The sequence below is a fragment of the Micropterus dolomieu genome, linkage group LG22, assembly GCF_021292245.1.
Source record: "Micropterus dolomieu isolate WLL.071019.BEF.003 ecotype Adirondacks linkage group LG22, ASM2129224v1, whole genome shotgun sequence".
Classification (NCBI taxonomy): Eukaryota; Metazoa; Chordata; class Actinopteri; order Centrarchiformes; family Centrarchidae; genus Micropterus; species Micropterus dolomieu.
This window is the reverse complement of record NC_060171.1, coordinates 10,286,028-10,301,248: the sequence shown is the minus strand read 5'-3', so window position 1 is coordinate 10,301,248 and position 15,221 is coordinate 10,286,028. Positions and strand designations below refer to the sequence as shown.

Below are 15,221 nucleotides of genomic sequence, written 5' to 3'. Positions count from 1 at the left end.
CATTACTCCTATTTTAGCTTCATTACACTGGCTCCCAGTATGTTTTAGAATTGACTTTAAAATTCTATTGATCACTTTTAAAGCTCTTCATGGCCTCTCGCCTTGTTATATTTCTGACCTTTTAGTCCCATACGCACCAGCACGTACCTTGAGATCCTCGGGCAGAGGTCTGTTGTCTGTTCCAGAGTCTCGACTGAAAACTAAAGGGGACAGAGCGTTTGCTGTCAGGGCCCCGAGGCTCTGGAACAGCCTGCCCGAGGAAATCAGGTCGGCTGAGTCAGTGAACTCTTTTAAGTCCCTTCTTAAAACATACTTTTATAGGAGAGCTTTTCCCGATCTTATTTGACTTTATTTTATCCCTTTTATTTTATTGTATTTTACTAATTTTATATTAAATTTTCATGCTCTTATCTTTTTTTTGTATTATTCTTTACACTTGTTAAAGCACTTTGTAACTTGTTTTTGAAAAGTGCTCTACAAATAAGGATGATTATTATTATTATTATTATTATTATTTATTTATTCACCATTCTCTATTTCAATGCTGTTCATACTATGTCATATTGTATATACTGTATACCAATACACCTACCTCAGGTCATAAGGTCATAGGTCTATTTTTTTTTTTTTTCAGCATCCTTTGCACTATGCTCCATCACACTGTGTACATGTGTACATGTACCTGAATCATAATGACCTTCAACATGTACATAATGAGAATAATAGTTTATTCTTGCATCCTTTGCACTATGATCACTGCACTATTTGTCAATATGTCTATATTGTTTTGTTTGTAGTGTGTATGTTAGTGTTGTCTATTCTGTAGTTTGTATCTGATTTTATTATTATTTTATTATTGTGTTATGGTATTTTTGTATGATTAAGCACATCGTGAGCAATGTACAATCCTGTGTTGAATTCCTCGTATGTGTACACATACCTGGCAATAAAGCGGATTCTGATTCTGATTCTTTATTAAGTCCAGAGTCAGCACAGCCATCTACCAGGACATTTTAGAGCACTTTATGCTTCCTTCAGCAGACGAGCTTTATGGAGATGCTGACTTCATTTTCCAGCAGGACTTGGCACCTGCCCACACTGCCAAAAGTACCAAAACCTGGTTCAATGACCATGGAATTACTGTGCTTTTAAGTTGAATTACTAAAATAATTGAATTTTAGCACGATATGCTAATTTTTCGAGTTTCACCTGTATACAAAATAAAAAGGGGAAAAAGAAAGATATTTGATTCATACTCGCTGTGTAAAACACACTGGAAGTGAGTAGTGGAAAAAACTTCTTGGGTTTAAAAAAGCTGTTTCAGTGGTAGATTTGTTTGATTGTCATAGAACAAATTAAGAAAAAGACAGTTATGACTGACTTTTGACAACTCTGTTGGCAGAAAGACAAAAATATCTGCCCTGATTTTACTAAGACTTCTATGAGGAATCACTTTATGTATTTTCCAGTGTATGATCAGTATAAAAATCAACCCCATGGGGGCAAAAAGTGATATGTACTGGCACCACTCATTGTATAAAGCAAATTTAAACTGATTTGGATAACCAGTCAAGGTCATTTTATTATACTGTTTAAACCTGCCCAAATATGCCTCCCCCAAACTGGATATAATAAATTAGCTTAATAAATATGACTTTAAGATACATTCACCACATTCAACTGTTCTAAATTTAGAATATATTGTATATGCGTACCATGCAGTGTTATAGCGTAATTTACAAAATAAGAATTTAATCTTTGCAGATAAGTGTCTGTCAGTAAAAAAAAATCAGGTACCATCTCTTTTTATCCCCAAGCGGCTGCAGCTTCTGTTGCTGAACCCCCTGAAGGAGTTGTCCAATGTGCTGCATGCAGACATCCGGCAGAAACAGCTAGAGAGTGTCCTGCAGATCCTACAGAGCCAGGGCGACAGCCTGGGGCCCGGCTGGCCCCTCGTCTTGGGTGTCATAGGAGCCATCCGCAATGATCAAGGGTAAGAGCACAAGGGAGGGAGGAGAAGATGAAATGATGTAAATTTGTGAGAGCCATCCTAAATGTCTGTTGTAACTACGGTTACCCTGCAAGTAAATCAAGAAACTGAATTCATATGTCTTGTTTCCCTTCAGCGAGTCATTGATCCGAACAGCCTTCCAGTGCCTGCAGTTAGTGGTGACAGACTTCCTGCCCACCATGCCTTGCACGTGCCTCCAGATTGTGGTGGATGTAGCTGGCAGCTTCGGCCTGCAGAACCAGGAGCTCAACATCAGCCTCACCTCCATTGGCCTACTGGTGAGATGTCTTTTCTTGTGGTAGGCAGGATTCCTGCAAGTGATTAATTCACTACTCTCCCATAATGTACTGTAAAGATGCTCAGAAAAACATGGACACTTTTCTTTTCCAATAGTTTTAAAGCTGAAACATAGTATTTTTTATATGGTTAGACAATTATATATCCCCTAATTCCTTGTTTCACATTATTTTATCTAATTTAACAGCACTTAACCACTTCTCTGACATTTTATAGATACTTTGTACAGTATTCAGGACATGCAAAACCAGATATTGATCTGTGGTTTGCACAATTATTTCTTTTGGTGGGTGGCAGTTCCTATGAGATTACTTTATGGTAATAGGATAGCTAAACCGCCAGAAGCATTTTGCCAACCTTCCTCTCCAATTTATGCCCCAATCTCTAACCCCACTTCTCGTTTTACACAGTGGAACATTTCGGACTACTTCTTTCAAAGGGGCGAAGCCATCATACAGGAGTTGGAAAGGGAAGAGGAAGCTCTGCAGAAGCAGGCCCTGGAGAAAGGAGAGACCCTAAACAGGCCATTCCACCCCGCCCCTCCCTTTGATTGCCTGTGGCTCTGCCTGTACGCCAAGCTGGGTGAGCTGTGTGTCGACCCACGTCCTGCTGTGCGCAAAAGCGCTGGCCAGACGTTGTTCTCCACCATTGCTGCCCACGGGACCCTGCTGCAGCAGCCAACGTGGCATATTGTGGTCTGGAAGGTAGCGTGCAAGAATTTGTCATTTTCATGTGGACACTGGAGGAGGATATCATCCATATTGTTTGTACAGAATACATTTGAAATAAAGGGGTTCATTCAGAGGAAAAAAGCTTTCAGCTTTTCTGTAATATATTTTTAAAGAGCAAAACTAATTTTGCTTTGTATGATTACCTTAGATCTGTATGTTATGTTATTTTAAATTATTATAGACTCAAAGATAAAAACAACTCTAAAACTGTCTTTGGAGCTCTGTTATAGGCAGTATTCACTGTGTGGCAGAAATTGCTGCTGGTTAAACAATCTTGTTGTCACCGCTAGGTACTGTTCCACCTGCTGAACTGCGTGAGGACGTCCTCCACCACAGCGGATAAGGAAAAGATTGAGTCCGGTGGCGGCAACATCCTCATCCACCACTCACGCGACACAGCTGAAAAACAGTGGGCAGAGACATGGGTACTGACGCTAGCTGGGGTGGCACGCATTTTCAACACAAGGCGGTATCTCCTCCAGCAGTTAGGTGAGCTGTGCATAATCTGCTTTGATACTTAACCACTGCATCTGATGCTGTTATAGCTAAAGTAGACTTTGAAACGTAATTAAGCACCCAGATGAGCGCATACTTGGTTGAACAACTGTTACACACTGCTACAGTTTACCACAGCTGCCACAGAAAAGTAAACAATGAAAATTATAGATTGAAATGTATTCATAAATCTGTGCCAAGCGTAAAACAAAATCCACAAATGACCCAGCTGTTTCTACTAGTATATTACCACACATTAAGTCATGTTAAGCCCCACGCGGCCTGGATTAATATTCCAGGGAGATAGAAATGATAAAACATGAGCTCCTCATTAACAGCGCTCATCCCTCTGAATGATATTTTAGCCAGTGCCAAATTACAAGAGGTGACTCATAATATACAACACATCAGCCTACTAAACATTAAATCATTTGGAGAAAGGTTACTCTTCCTACATACTACCTAGATAAAATGAATAACTGTTGCTGGCAATATAATATTACCACATGGGCCTCCCAGGATGATGTTTAAAGGCTTATATTCAAATTGACCAAATGTATTAACATTAAGTAGTGTTTGTGACAGAAACACCCATGGTTCTGAACATAGTTTTTACAATGTGGCTTCTTTGAACTTTGTTTATTGCCTGATGTTGGTTTGCAACCTCAGATGTCAAGTGTGACACACAGTTGACACATAGCGCTAATTGGCAGTCTCATCCTCTGCCATCATTTTGATCCCATCGTTTCTGCAGGTGATTTCTTCGAGGCCTGGGAGGTGCTGCTGAACCACATTCAGTCAGCGTCTCTTAGCAAAAACAACGAGGTCTCCCTGGCTGCCCTCAAGAGCTTTCAAGAGATCTTACAGATTGTGACACCTGTTAAAGACTCAGACAAAGCAGGTGATGCACTTGCTGCAATGGGCGTCCCCCCAGTGCTCATTGACCCCCTCTCAGCGTCCGGTCCTGGCAGACCCCTGGTGCGTTCAGACTCGCTAGTTGAGCGGCTGACACGATACAATGGTGCTGAGCTGCAGGCCCCTCCCCCAGGGGAGGAGTCAGCCTTAGAAGACTCTGCATTGTGGTGGTCAGCATGGAACACGTGGTACCGAACAGGAACGGACAGCACAAGGCCGCCTAGCGGCCCGACAGAAAAGCTCTCCTTCATCCCCAGTCAGCCCTTCCTCACAGCATTGGTCCAGATTTTCCCAGCACTCTACCAGCACATCAAAGCCAACTTCAGTATGGAGGATCTGAAGAAGCTGGGGGTCATCCTCCATGGGGCCGTGTCCGTGCCTATCAGCAGTGATGCCTCGCCCTTCATCCTCCCCTCTTACACTGAGGCGGTGCTCACAAGCCTGCAGGAAGCTGTGCTCACCGCTCTGGATGTTTTGCAGAAGGTGGGCAAAGGAAAAATATTTTCAGAAAACAAAAATATGGATACCAAAGAGGCTTTTAACTAATGTTATACATTATGTTCCAAAAGAATTAGCATCAAGGTAAGAGCTAAGTGAGTTTGGGTCTAAGACATGTACCATATTACTACAACGTAGTTCATGGTTCTTATCCGGCAGGGGGCCTTTGTATCAAGTCATCTTCCCCTCTTGCTCACCAAATCTCCTATCCATCTCTCTAATTTACCTTCACAGAAATATAAAAATGCAAAAAAATATCTTGAAAGCCAAGAGCCAATTAGGTAAATTAGGTCTAAAATCTACAGTGTTATGTTTGAGCAGCCACCATGCTCTAATGTGGTGTTTGTCTTATATATTTCAATACTACAGATGATTTTTTAAGGGCTGCAACTAATGATTATTTTCATCATGGATTATTCTGATATTATTTGACTGATAAACTTATTATAATTGGGACTTACCATCTCCTTGTACCTTTAATTGATGCCTTGCTACAGTAATGGCAGAGATGACTGGAGTTGCTTGCTCAAGTCAAGGCGTCAGTTAAACAAATGCAGACCCTTACTCTCCCTATTAACCAAAAGTTATTTCTCCCCATTTTGTGTCAACTCAGCCCAGAAAACAATGTCTCAGTCTGCTAAATTATGCAATATGCACTCCTGTGGTGGATGTCAGCAGTGTTTGTTCCTCCCTTCCCTCCCTGCTGCAGGCCATCTGTGTGGGCCCGGAGAACCTGCAGGTCATGTACCCAGCCATCTTTGAACAGCTGCTACTTTTTGTGGAGTTCTCCTGCAAGCCTCCTCAGTATGGCAGAATGGAAACCAAACACGTGGCCAATGCCAAATACAACCAGGTAGGGGGAAATGAAGTTGGCCGTTTAACTGCTTGGTTTTCATTTGCAGTTCATGTCTTTTTACACTTTGCATCGTTAAAATGTTGGATGGAACATTGCTCTTCTCTCTTGAGCCATTCTCAACAAGATCATCCCTCTTCTTTGACATTCATGAAGCACCTCCCCTCCCTCTTACCTTCACTTTAGTCCTTATGAGGCCCTTCATGAAATTGACGGGTTCTTCTGGACCCCCATTAGTAGCCCCAAGCCATTTCTTCCTCATTTTCTGTTCACACACGGTTCAAATTTTATATATATTTATGTGTCTTTCTTACTCCTTGTTGTTCTGAAAACCTTAAAATTCCTAAAGGTGCTATGGCTTCACTGTCTGTCCTGCATATAGGGTCCAGACTGAACCCTATACTGGACATATTTGTTGATCTGAATCTGTTTAAACTGTTTAAGTGAGAAGGTCAAACAAAATTCCCACCTGGCCAAACAGATGTTATGGGTGGTCTTTATTGCCTTGTTGGCTGGTATCCAGTGTTGCTTTCACAATGTCTTGTGTTAGGAGTGAGTGTTATTTCCCTAAATCAGTCCTGGTTATTGAATCTCATTTAGCCAACAAGCCACTGCAAATTTGATACAACTTAAACACCAGTTTAATTGCGATCTTCTCTCATTCTGTTTCTTGGGACTACTCACTGGATAACCATTTTAGATCCAGCTGTTTGCACCGGTGAGTTCCGTCATCTCCTTCAGCCCCCTTTATAGTTGTTACTAAGCTGTGCTGAATGGTGATGACCTACCCTCTGCGGTAGATGAGATATCACGCCGCATGGTAGGCTCTCACGTCTCATCTGCGTCTCTCACTCACTACATGCCCCTCCCCTCCTTGCCTGCCACTAACTGGTGGTTATACCTCTGTGTGCACACTTCCTGTGCAGTTTCATTTTTCTTTTGGTGATGTCCATATGCACATGTGATGGTCTGTTTATATTTTTTAAAGACACACTTTGTAGTATCAAGTCATTTTTTGGCTATAACATTTCAGCTGTGGTACTCCATATTAGATTCACAAAACTAGAAACTTAAACTTGGATGTGTGTATTACTTGTATATTTATACAAAGTGTGCCTTTAAACACTGCTTTCAATGTGGCTTTGCCAAAAGGTAGGGATAACGGTTTCCAAATTTGTTTGACTAATGTCCACTCCTGTTGTATTTTTTCTCTTGTAGGCGGAATGGGTTGCCTTAAACTATGTGCCCTTTGCTGAGCGTTCCTTGGAGGTGGTAGTGGACCTGTACCATAAAACAGCATGCCACAAAGCTGTCATTAATGAGAAGGTTCTGCAGAACATCATCAAGGTATTTTCGCTAGGATGGCGTATTCATGGGGTCACAGCCACATTCAGATCTTCTGAACTTTCTATATCCGGCAGCTGTTTTCAGTAAAAACAAAATCCTAACGCATCACCAAATGGCACAAAGCCACAAGTTGGTGAACATAGTGGAGCATTTAGCAGTTTAAGAACTGGACACTTTTCTCAGATGAGCTAAAAGTTGATTTAATATTGTACATTCATCAGATAGACACAAACACAACTCCAATTGAATGCTAATTCTGCTAATGTGTAAAAAAGCCACTTTCCCAAAGTGACCAAAGGAATCAGTTATTTTATGTTCTAACAGACAGACACACAATAGATGTGAAGTAGCCTACATAGTTCAGCAGTTATGTTAAACTGAGGCAAGTGAATGATCATAGTGCCGTGTTTTGTCTGTAGCCATGTCTATTAACAGTGTATAAGGTTAACCATGAATGAATGAGGAATTCAATGACTGAATGATGTGATTAAGTTACTTTCCAAGAGGATGGGTGTAAAAAAATTAAAGTAATATGTGTGGTATCTTTGGAAACCACTAGTTAGTTCTGTTTACTGTCTGAGGACTTTGGCGATGTCCACAAGCCTCTGGGCAGCCTCTTTGAGCTGACACTGAGTCTTCCATTTTATCCAGTTTCTGACACCTGTGTTTAACTGTTCTTTTCCCATAGTCTGTTTGTACGAAACCTCGAACTGAAGAGAGTTAATTTGCCAAGGAACTATTAAGAAGGTTCCCTACAGACAAATCCAAATCTGGCCCCCGCCCTTTTTTTCCCTCCAAAACAAGGAATGCAATAGTTGTAAAAGCCTTGGGGGAGCCCAGCTGTGTCAAAAAGAGAAACTTTTTCTGGTTTTATAGAATGACACTTGATTAGCACCACTGCCTGCTGCAAAAATGTCTTTACATACTGCTTTGTTGTTAACTCTGTGAACCACAGTCTCATGTTTCATTGTAAAAGAGAAGGAGGTGAAAGGCTTTCGTGATACTCCAGTTAGTGTTATGGATTTTATCTTGAAGTCTTTCTCTGTGTTTCAGTATCATGATATATTGTTATTGCTGTCTCCTCCTTTGTTTTTCCCTTCACCCTCAAGACTTTAAGAATGCCCTTGGGTTTGAAGTATGCCTGTCCATCAGAGAGCACCTGGAAGCTTGCTGTTTCGTCTCTGCTCAAGGTGCTGTGTATTGGACTGCCGGTGGCACGCCAGCATGCCTCGTCTGGAAAGTTCGATACTATGTGGCCAGAGCTGGCCAATGCCTTTGAAGACTTTCTTTTTACCAAAAGGTATGCATTTAGATCCTCTTAAAGTTAAGTATGCACAATTTGGATGTCCTGAGTACCAGTCTCATTGTTTTGGTGGTTTTCCTTTTATAGCACACCTCCAGATAACGTGTCCATCCAGGAATTTCAGAAGAATGAAGCCATTGATGTAGAGGTAAATCCTTGCTCCTAGCATCCAGTATGTCAACATGATACTGTAAGGTTTTCCACATCATCATAGTGCCCTCTTCATTTTAGGTGGTCCAGCTGATCAGCACAGAGATTTTACCTTTTGCCAATTTCATCCCCAAAGACTTTGTTGGCCAGATCATGGCTATGCTCAATAGAGGCTCCATACACTCACAGTCTCCCTCGTTCACAGGTAAGATGTTACTTTGGCAGCTAAAATACTTAGCTGTGTTGGTTACTTTTATTTCTGACACTAAATGGGAGAGCAGGGTAACCAACTGGTGCAATCATACACTAGTCCTTGGTTCGTTAAAAAAAAAAAAACCTTCCTGTGGCTCATCAACAACAATGGCTCCTGTCAAAATCTTCATGTGTTGAGCAGAGAGAGTCTGTGTACCTATTGTAAATCACTCTGGAGAGTGTCGTCGGCAAAATATCTAATTTGTAAATGGTTTTCTCTGACAGAGGCAGAGATCGATGTGCGGATGAGGGAGGAGTTTTCCAAGGTATGTTTCGAGACACTGCTGCAGTTTTCCTTCAGCAACAAGGTGTCCACCCCACAGGAGGGCTACATCTCTCGTATGGCGCTCTCTGTGCTCCTCAAGAGATCCCAGGATGTTCTCCGACGATACGTAGAGGATGAAAGGTTGAGCGGACGCTGCCCCCTGCCCAGGTACACACACCACTATATACCTCTGAATAAAATGCATGTTGCACCTGCTTTTGCAACATGCAAAAGCACGTCTCCATCAGAGATTCAGCTCCTAATACTGCTACCTAAAATACGATTGAAGTTATTTGATGTCCAAGGGGAAATTGCGCCAGTTGTCCAGAAAATGGCAAAGGGATGGTGGGGCTAGTTCAGAATTTAGGATAATTAGAATATACACATGAATAGCAAATGCAAGGTTACTTAAATTCAGACCAAAAATTTGTTTTTTAAATGTTATATGAATGAATATGCATTTGAATGTAAAGAAAGATTGTTTGCATTATTAGACCATTTAAAGAACTTAATAAAATATATGCAATATCTGAAAATACAAAAAGTAAGAAATGATGTCAGTCAGTATTACATATTTAAAAAAATAAATTAAAAAGACGATATCTCTGGTTCTGCTGATTTTGATCTTTTTTAAACTGTTAATAGGAGTGCAGTGCATTGTATAATTGTATTTAAGTTGGTTTGAAAGATTCAAACGGGACAAAATGGTCTTTGCTCTGGCTACAATGAACCTTTCTGACACACACCATTAAGCTCACATAAATTTGATAACTTGTAAACACTGTTCAGATTTTGGCATGGGCAAATGGAGTTTTCTTTTTTAATTAGAATCAAACTACTTCAGTATAAGTGCTTAACCAAATGCTTTATCTCTGTACACCATAGTGGTTAAGTACATAGTGAGTCTTTATCGCTTTTAATCTCTTCAGCAACATTGTGTGGATGTTTTTGTTGCTTGTCAGGGCTAAATATCTTTCATTATTATGGACACGGGTCTAATAATTTGCTTACTATCTCCTGTATGGTGGAAAGAAAATGAATCTGGAATAAACCTTTGTTTGACCTTCAGTCAACTTTTTTCCATGAATTTGTTTAATTTTTTTCTGTTGGCTTGTGTAATTAATTGTAACGTAATTTTAGACAGATGGGTTTATTATGTTGCATGGAAAGGTGCATTCAACAGCTCTAATCAGAAAAGATCTGAGATCTAAATAAGATCTTGTTTTTTTTCTCCGCCCATCTAACTGTAACATCTACAGGTTTGTACCTGTACTTTACATCGTTGTAGCTAATAAAGCTCTTTGCTCTTTTTCATTTTAGGCAACAAGTGACAGAGATTATCTTTGTCTTGAAAGCTGTCAGCACTTTGATGGACTCGCTTAAAAAGACACAGCCGGAAAATGGTAAGTATCAAACTGTGTCAAGGATTAAATAGATCTGACACAATAGGGGATTTCTTTTTAATGCAATAATGCCACCATATGTATCATCTGTTAATTTCAGATAAATGTGTCAGAGTACAATTGGGACCATTTTTCAAATGAGTTTTATCTCCAATCTGTGTACAACTGTTTATGTTCCCAGCAAGGTCAATTACAAGAAATTAATTATATATTTTTCTAACCACAATAGATTGAAATGAGATATTGTGCCCATTATGATGTTTGCATTACATTGCCCTTCAGAGCAGAACTAATTTCCATATCCCTGTTGTAATTGTATGAAGGAAATGATTTCTTTGATTGCCTTCTATCACAATTCATATTCTCTTTTTACTCTTCCTCCAATCCCCACTCCTCCTGTGTCTTTTTTTCCCTCTTGATCTGTGATTCTTTTGTTTACCGCCTGCAGTGGATGGCAACACGTGGGCTCAAGTGATTGCCCTGTACCCCACACTGGTAGAGTGCATTACATGTTCCTCATCTGAGGTGAGCTCAGCCTTGAAGGAGGCCCTGGGGCCCTTTAAAGACTTTATGCAGCCACCCGTCTCCAGAGTCCAGAACGGAGAGTCCTGACCAGGCTCGGTCTCAGCTCTTTGTTTTTTATAATGGAGAAATCTTGAATGTGTCTTCGCGACCCACGTGCTTTACAAGTGCACAGACATGAACTCCACGTGAGTCCCATCTACAGTGAAATCAAGCAACCCACGGTGAACAGAGATTCGAGGCCTGCCCGGACACGTCGATGACCCCGACCTTCATATGCATCATTGTATGCTTTTCATGTGACCTGATAACACCTCTCCTCCCCCACCTTTCTCATACAGTCTGACTGCACTCTTGTGTTAACTACAGAGATTAAAAAAAATATTGCAGTGTTGCCTCTGGATTTAGTTTGTTTCATGCCGCTGACGAGGCCGAGTCGATATACAGTGTGTGGTGATAGTGTTGATGATGTAATTAAGAAAAAAAAATGCAAAAACTGGGGCTTTATTGATCTCAAAAATGAACACGGACTTTTGCAACATTTTCAACAGTGAGGATTTTATGCAAGAAAACAAATCTTACTGTAACATTCCATGTCATTTATAGCCAGCCATCTGAGAAGGGATGTACTTGTCTGTATAAAATAAATGGGACAATTCTACAATCAGCTCTTTGCTGTGAGTGTGCTCCGTTATAATGCATTTTAACTTCCTTATCGTACCACAAGAAAATTCATTTTTAAAAATCTGCTTATTAATCAGTCTTTAGTTTTTTTTTTAATGTGACATCCCTGATGAAAAAAATATTCAAGTGATTAGTAGTTTACATTGATAACTTCTGTCAACGTTCCCTTTTTCATGATTATTTGTAGTGTTTTTATGTGAAAACCAGCATTAGAATTATTTCAATATCATATTGGGTGTAAAAATGTCACCAGCACCGTTGTCGTAAACCTATTAACCATTTATTATATCTTTTATTTCTATCATCTTAATGATGCTCTTATAAATGATTGTGAGACAGTGCGTATCATGGGTCCCCAAGCATTTTACATTTACCTGACGCTTTTTATCCAAAGCGACTTACAATTGCTATTTATGTCAGAGGTCACACACCTCCGGAGGGGTTAAGTGTCTTGCTCAGGGACACAATGGTGGATGGGTCACAGTGGGGGATTGAACCCCGGTCTCTCACACCAAAGGCATCCATTGCGCCATCACCACCACATTTTAAATGAAGGAAAGACTTTATTAATAGGTGTGCCTCTAGACCCTTCATTAGTTTCGTGATTGAAATACAAACCAGTGCTTTAAAATATTAAACCACACAAAACGGCAGCTATAAAACCTTTTGCCTGCAGGTGGCATTAAGTGTTTACATTACAGTGGGAACTTTGTTTGCCTAAAGGTGGCGACATTAAAATGTCTACATCAGCTGGTCGAAACTGCTGCTTTTGTGTCCTATTGGTCAGTGGTTCTCAAACTTTTCCACGTCAAGCACCCTTAAACTGACAGATTAGATCACAGACCCACCATTTGATAAGATTTTGTCCCAGTACAGGGTATATGAAACCCATGACCAAAATTGTCATACATTCGGTCTTTGTTTTACTTATGGATGGAATTACAGTGAAAAGAAATTATTTCCCTTTTTGCTTAGGACCCTCTGGAACCCCCTAAAGGTCCCCTGGGGTTCCCAGACCCCATTTTTGTTGTTTTTCCATTACCAGTACCAGCTCGACTCGACTCGACCATACTCGACTCAGTTTGGCCGTCCTCCGCTTTCCATTGCAGATAGTACACAGAGATAGGAACCCTCAATGTAGCTGGTCGTCATAGCGACGCCACACACAACTGCCACAATGTAATGTTCAACACACACACCAGCACCCACATACAGCTGTCTCTTTATTTAAGTTAAAATGTTTCAACATTACTGAGATTGTAAAGACAGATAAGCAGTATGAATGAATATATATATATAATTAGTAAAAAAAAATTTAATCTCTGGTGTTAAAGATAGATTGTACTTTACTGTATGGTGTGTCAATACTGTACATTAGGTGGACTTATAGTGACAGTAGGGAAACCTCAGGAATAGAAGGCCTCATTCACTCTTGAAATGGTTGTGCTCAGTGCCTACACTTGAAATTACATAGCCGCCCCTCCATACTGTATGGACCCTTTGACTATCTCTCAGCGTCCCCCGGAGGTACCCGAGCCTGAGTTTTGTTTCATCCAGTAGGTCATATGAGGGGAAGGGACCGTTTTGTGGTTGCACTGAGGAGGAGGAGGGAGGTGGTCTACTTGGGCGGGGTTTCCCTCTTATTTCAAGTCTGCATAGAAGAGGAGCGAATCGGTAGAGGACAGACTGTCTCTGGCTGCATGGGAATGTCGTTCGCCGCTGTCGAGACGGTGTATTTATTTCTTTTAAGATATTGCTCGTCTTTTCTTTGATGTCCTCGTTTTTGTCTCTCTCCCTCTCTCTCTCTCTCGCATTTTGACCACGTACTGGCTGAGGTAGTAGTTTGTGCTGTTGGTTGGGTTGTGACTCTGCCCGCTATGGAGATGACTGCGCAAGCTACTGCCTTGCTAGTGCTGGTGCCTCCACTTCAGCCGAGGAGAAAGCCCTGCTGCTCTCAGCGGTGTTAAACGGTTTTAACAGGTAACATGCCATGGCACACCGTTAGTGCTGCAGTTTGCTACCGTGTTATATTTGAAGCTGTGATTTAACTGCTTTTAAACGGGAAATTGTTTGTGGTTGCATTTTTGAGATGAAGCCGTTTGAGAGCTGTATCATGTTTCATCCAATAAAATACTGAATGATTGTTGGGGGAAAAACACTTTGTTGTATGCAGTTTTAATTTTACACCCAGTCCTAATGCGAAATTTACACTCAACATGCATTTTAATTGGTACCATAATGCCTTTTTTTTGCAGGATGGAGGGGGGAAGCTTGCATGTGTTACATAGAAATCCGATATGCAAGTTTTTATAATTTGTATGCACATTTAAAAAGGCACGAGGCTGTCGATATCTCTTATGGATTTGCATAGTTTTCCACCACCTCAGGCGGAATGAGCTGTGAAAAGCATGTAGGTCAACAGTACTGTTGCTATGAGGAGAGGAGTGACGTGGCTCCTGCTGCCCACAGAGGTATCCTACAGTACATCTGCTCTCCCCTAGTCTTTGTTGATAATGCTATCATCAGACACTGGAGCAGATCGTGTGTGTGTGTGCTGTTCATGCACCTAAACACCTCTTATAGGCAGGGCATTGCTCAGAAGTAAATCGGTGCAGCTGCTGGCACTGTTCACCTAATAATCTGATTATTGTGCTGGATGGCGTGTGCTTCAGTACTTGAACTCTGTGGTATGCACAGACCAACACGCCACATGACCTAACCCCCACAGGCGGTTCAGCAGTGCTGTCCTCACTACTGAGGTCTGGGAGCAGAAGCGCTGATGTGGGTCATGCGTTGTGAGTTAACCTTTTGTAATCCTCTCTCTCTGCTGCCCAACATCACCCAGTTGCCCTGTATCACATTAGTATGGGCAGTCAGGGGTCTCTTGATGGGGGTGGGGACCAGAATGGGTAATAAGCTTTGTTTGGCTGCAGGGGCCAAGGCAGCCTGGGTCGATGAAACCGTGCAGGGGCAGCCGTCTTGTGTTCAGACCCCCACAGCCAAGATGAGAGCATGCCGCTCACTCAATGACAGATTGAATCCTGCGTTTGACCTTCCAAGAAGACTCATGAAATATTTATGAGTTCACACTTGATAGTGTGTTAGGCAGAGTTATGTTCATCTTGGGCCACAGTTCTGTCTACAAGCATCTGTGCTGTAGAACAGATTCTACTCCAGATAGTCACTGTAGAGATACGCGTAGGATGAAAAGAGGGAGTGTTTTTCCTTTGCAGAAGAAAACATGAGACTTGTAGTTATTGTCAAGCCTGTTGAGTAGCAGTCCTACAGGTCTGAATTTAATATATTCAAATAAGTGTCTGTCTCATGCAAGAAATACAAGTTATCCAGCCTCCAGGGTAAAGCCAAACATCATTTATCATATCCTGACTATAAAAAAGAGCCAGCCTATGGAACAGTGAGCAGCGCAGAGGCAGCCCATGTCCTTCTCATCCATCTTGTGTCAAAGCTTTCATTTGAGCCGGGCTTCAGATAAAT

The 15,221-nt window shown here is 41.3% G+C and overlaps 1 protein-coding gene across 4 annotated transcripts in view; it reads left to right on the top strand.

Moving 5' to 3' along the window:
- mon2 (MON2 homolog, regulator of endosome-to-Golgi trafficking) overlaps positions 1 to 11,709 on the top strand; it is a 40,941-nt gene extending 29,232 nt beyond the window's left edge. For 2 of the 4 annotated variants that reach the window (XM_046037009.1, XM_046037008.1), the window contains 14 exons: positions 1,818 to 1,993; positions 2,127 to 2,289; positions 2,719 to 3,012; positions 3,330 to 3,528; positions 4,289 to 4,932; positions 5,657 to 5,800; positions 6,501 to 6,518; positions 7,019 to 7,147; positions 8,257 to 8,447; positions 8,538 to 8,598; positions 8,682 to 8,805; positions 9,078 to 9,285; positions 10,438 to 10,520; positions 10,969 to 11,709. In XM_046037009.1, the coding sequence (XP_045892965.1) occupies positions 1,818 to 1,993; positions 2,127 to 2,289; positions 2,719 to 3,012; positions 3,330 to 3,528; positions 4,289 to 4,932; positions 5,657 to 5,800; positions 6,501 to 6,518; positions 7,019 to 7,147; positions 8,257 to 8,447; positions 8,538 to 8,598; positions 8,682 to 8,805; positions 9,078 to 9,285; positions 10,438 to 10,520; positions 10,969 to 11,132 (2,598 nt within the window). In that variant the 3' untranslated portion in view covers positions 11,133 to 11,709. The remainder of the gene's footprint in view (positions 1 to 1,817; positions 1,994 to 2,126; positions 2,290 to 2,718; positions 3,013 to 3,329; positions 3,529 to 4,288; positions 4,933 to 5,656; positions 5,801 to 6,500; positions 6,519 to 7,018; positions 7,148 to 8,256; positions 8,448 to 8,537; positions 8,599 to 8,681; positions 8,806 to 9,077; positions 9,286 to 10,437; positions 10,521 to 10,968) is intronic. The other 2 variants (XM_046037012.1, XM_046037011.1) reach the window with 1 other exon arrangement.
- Positions 11,710 to 15,221: the final 3,512 nt, after the last annotated feature.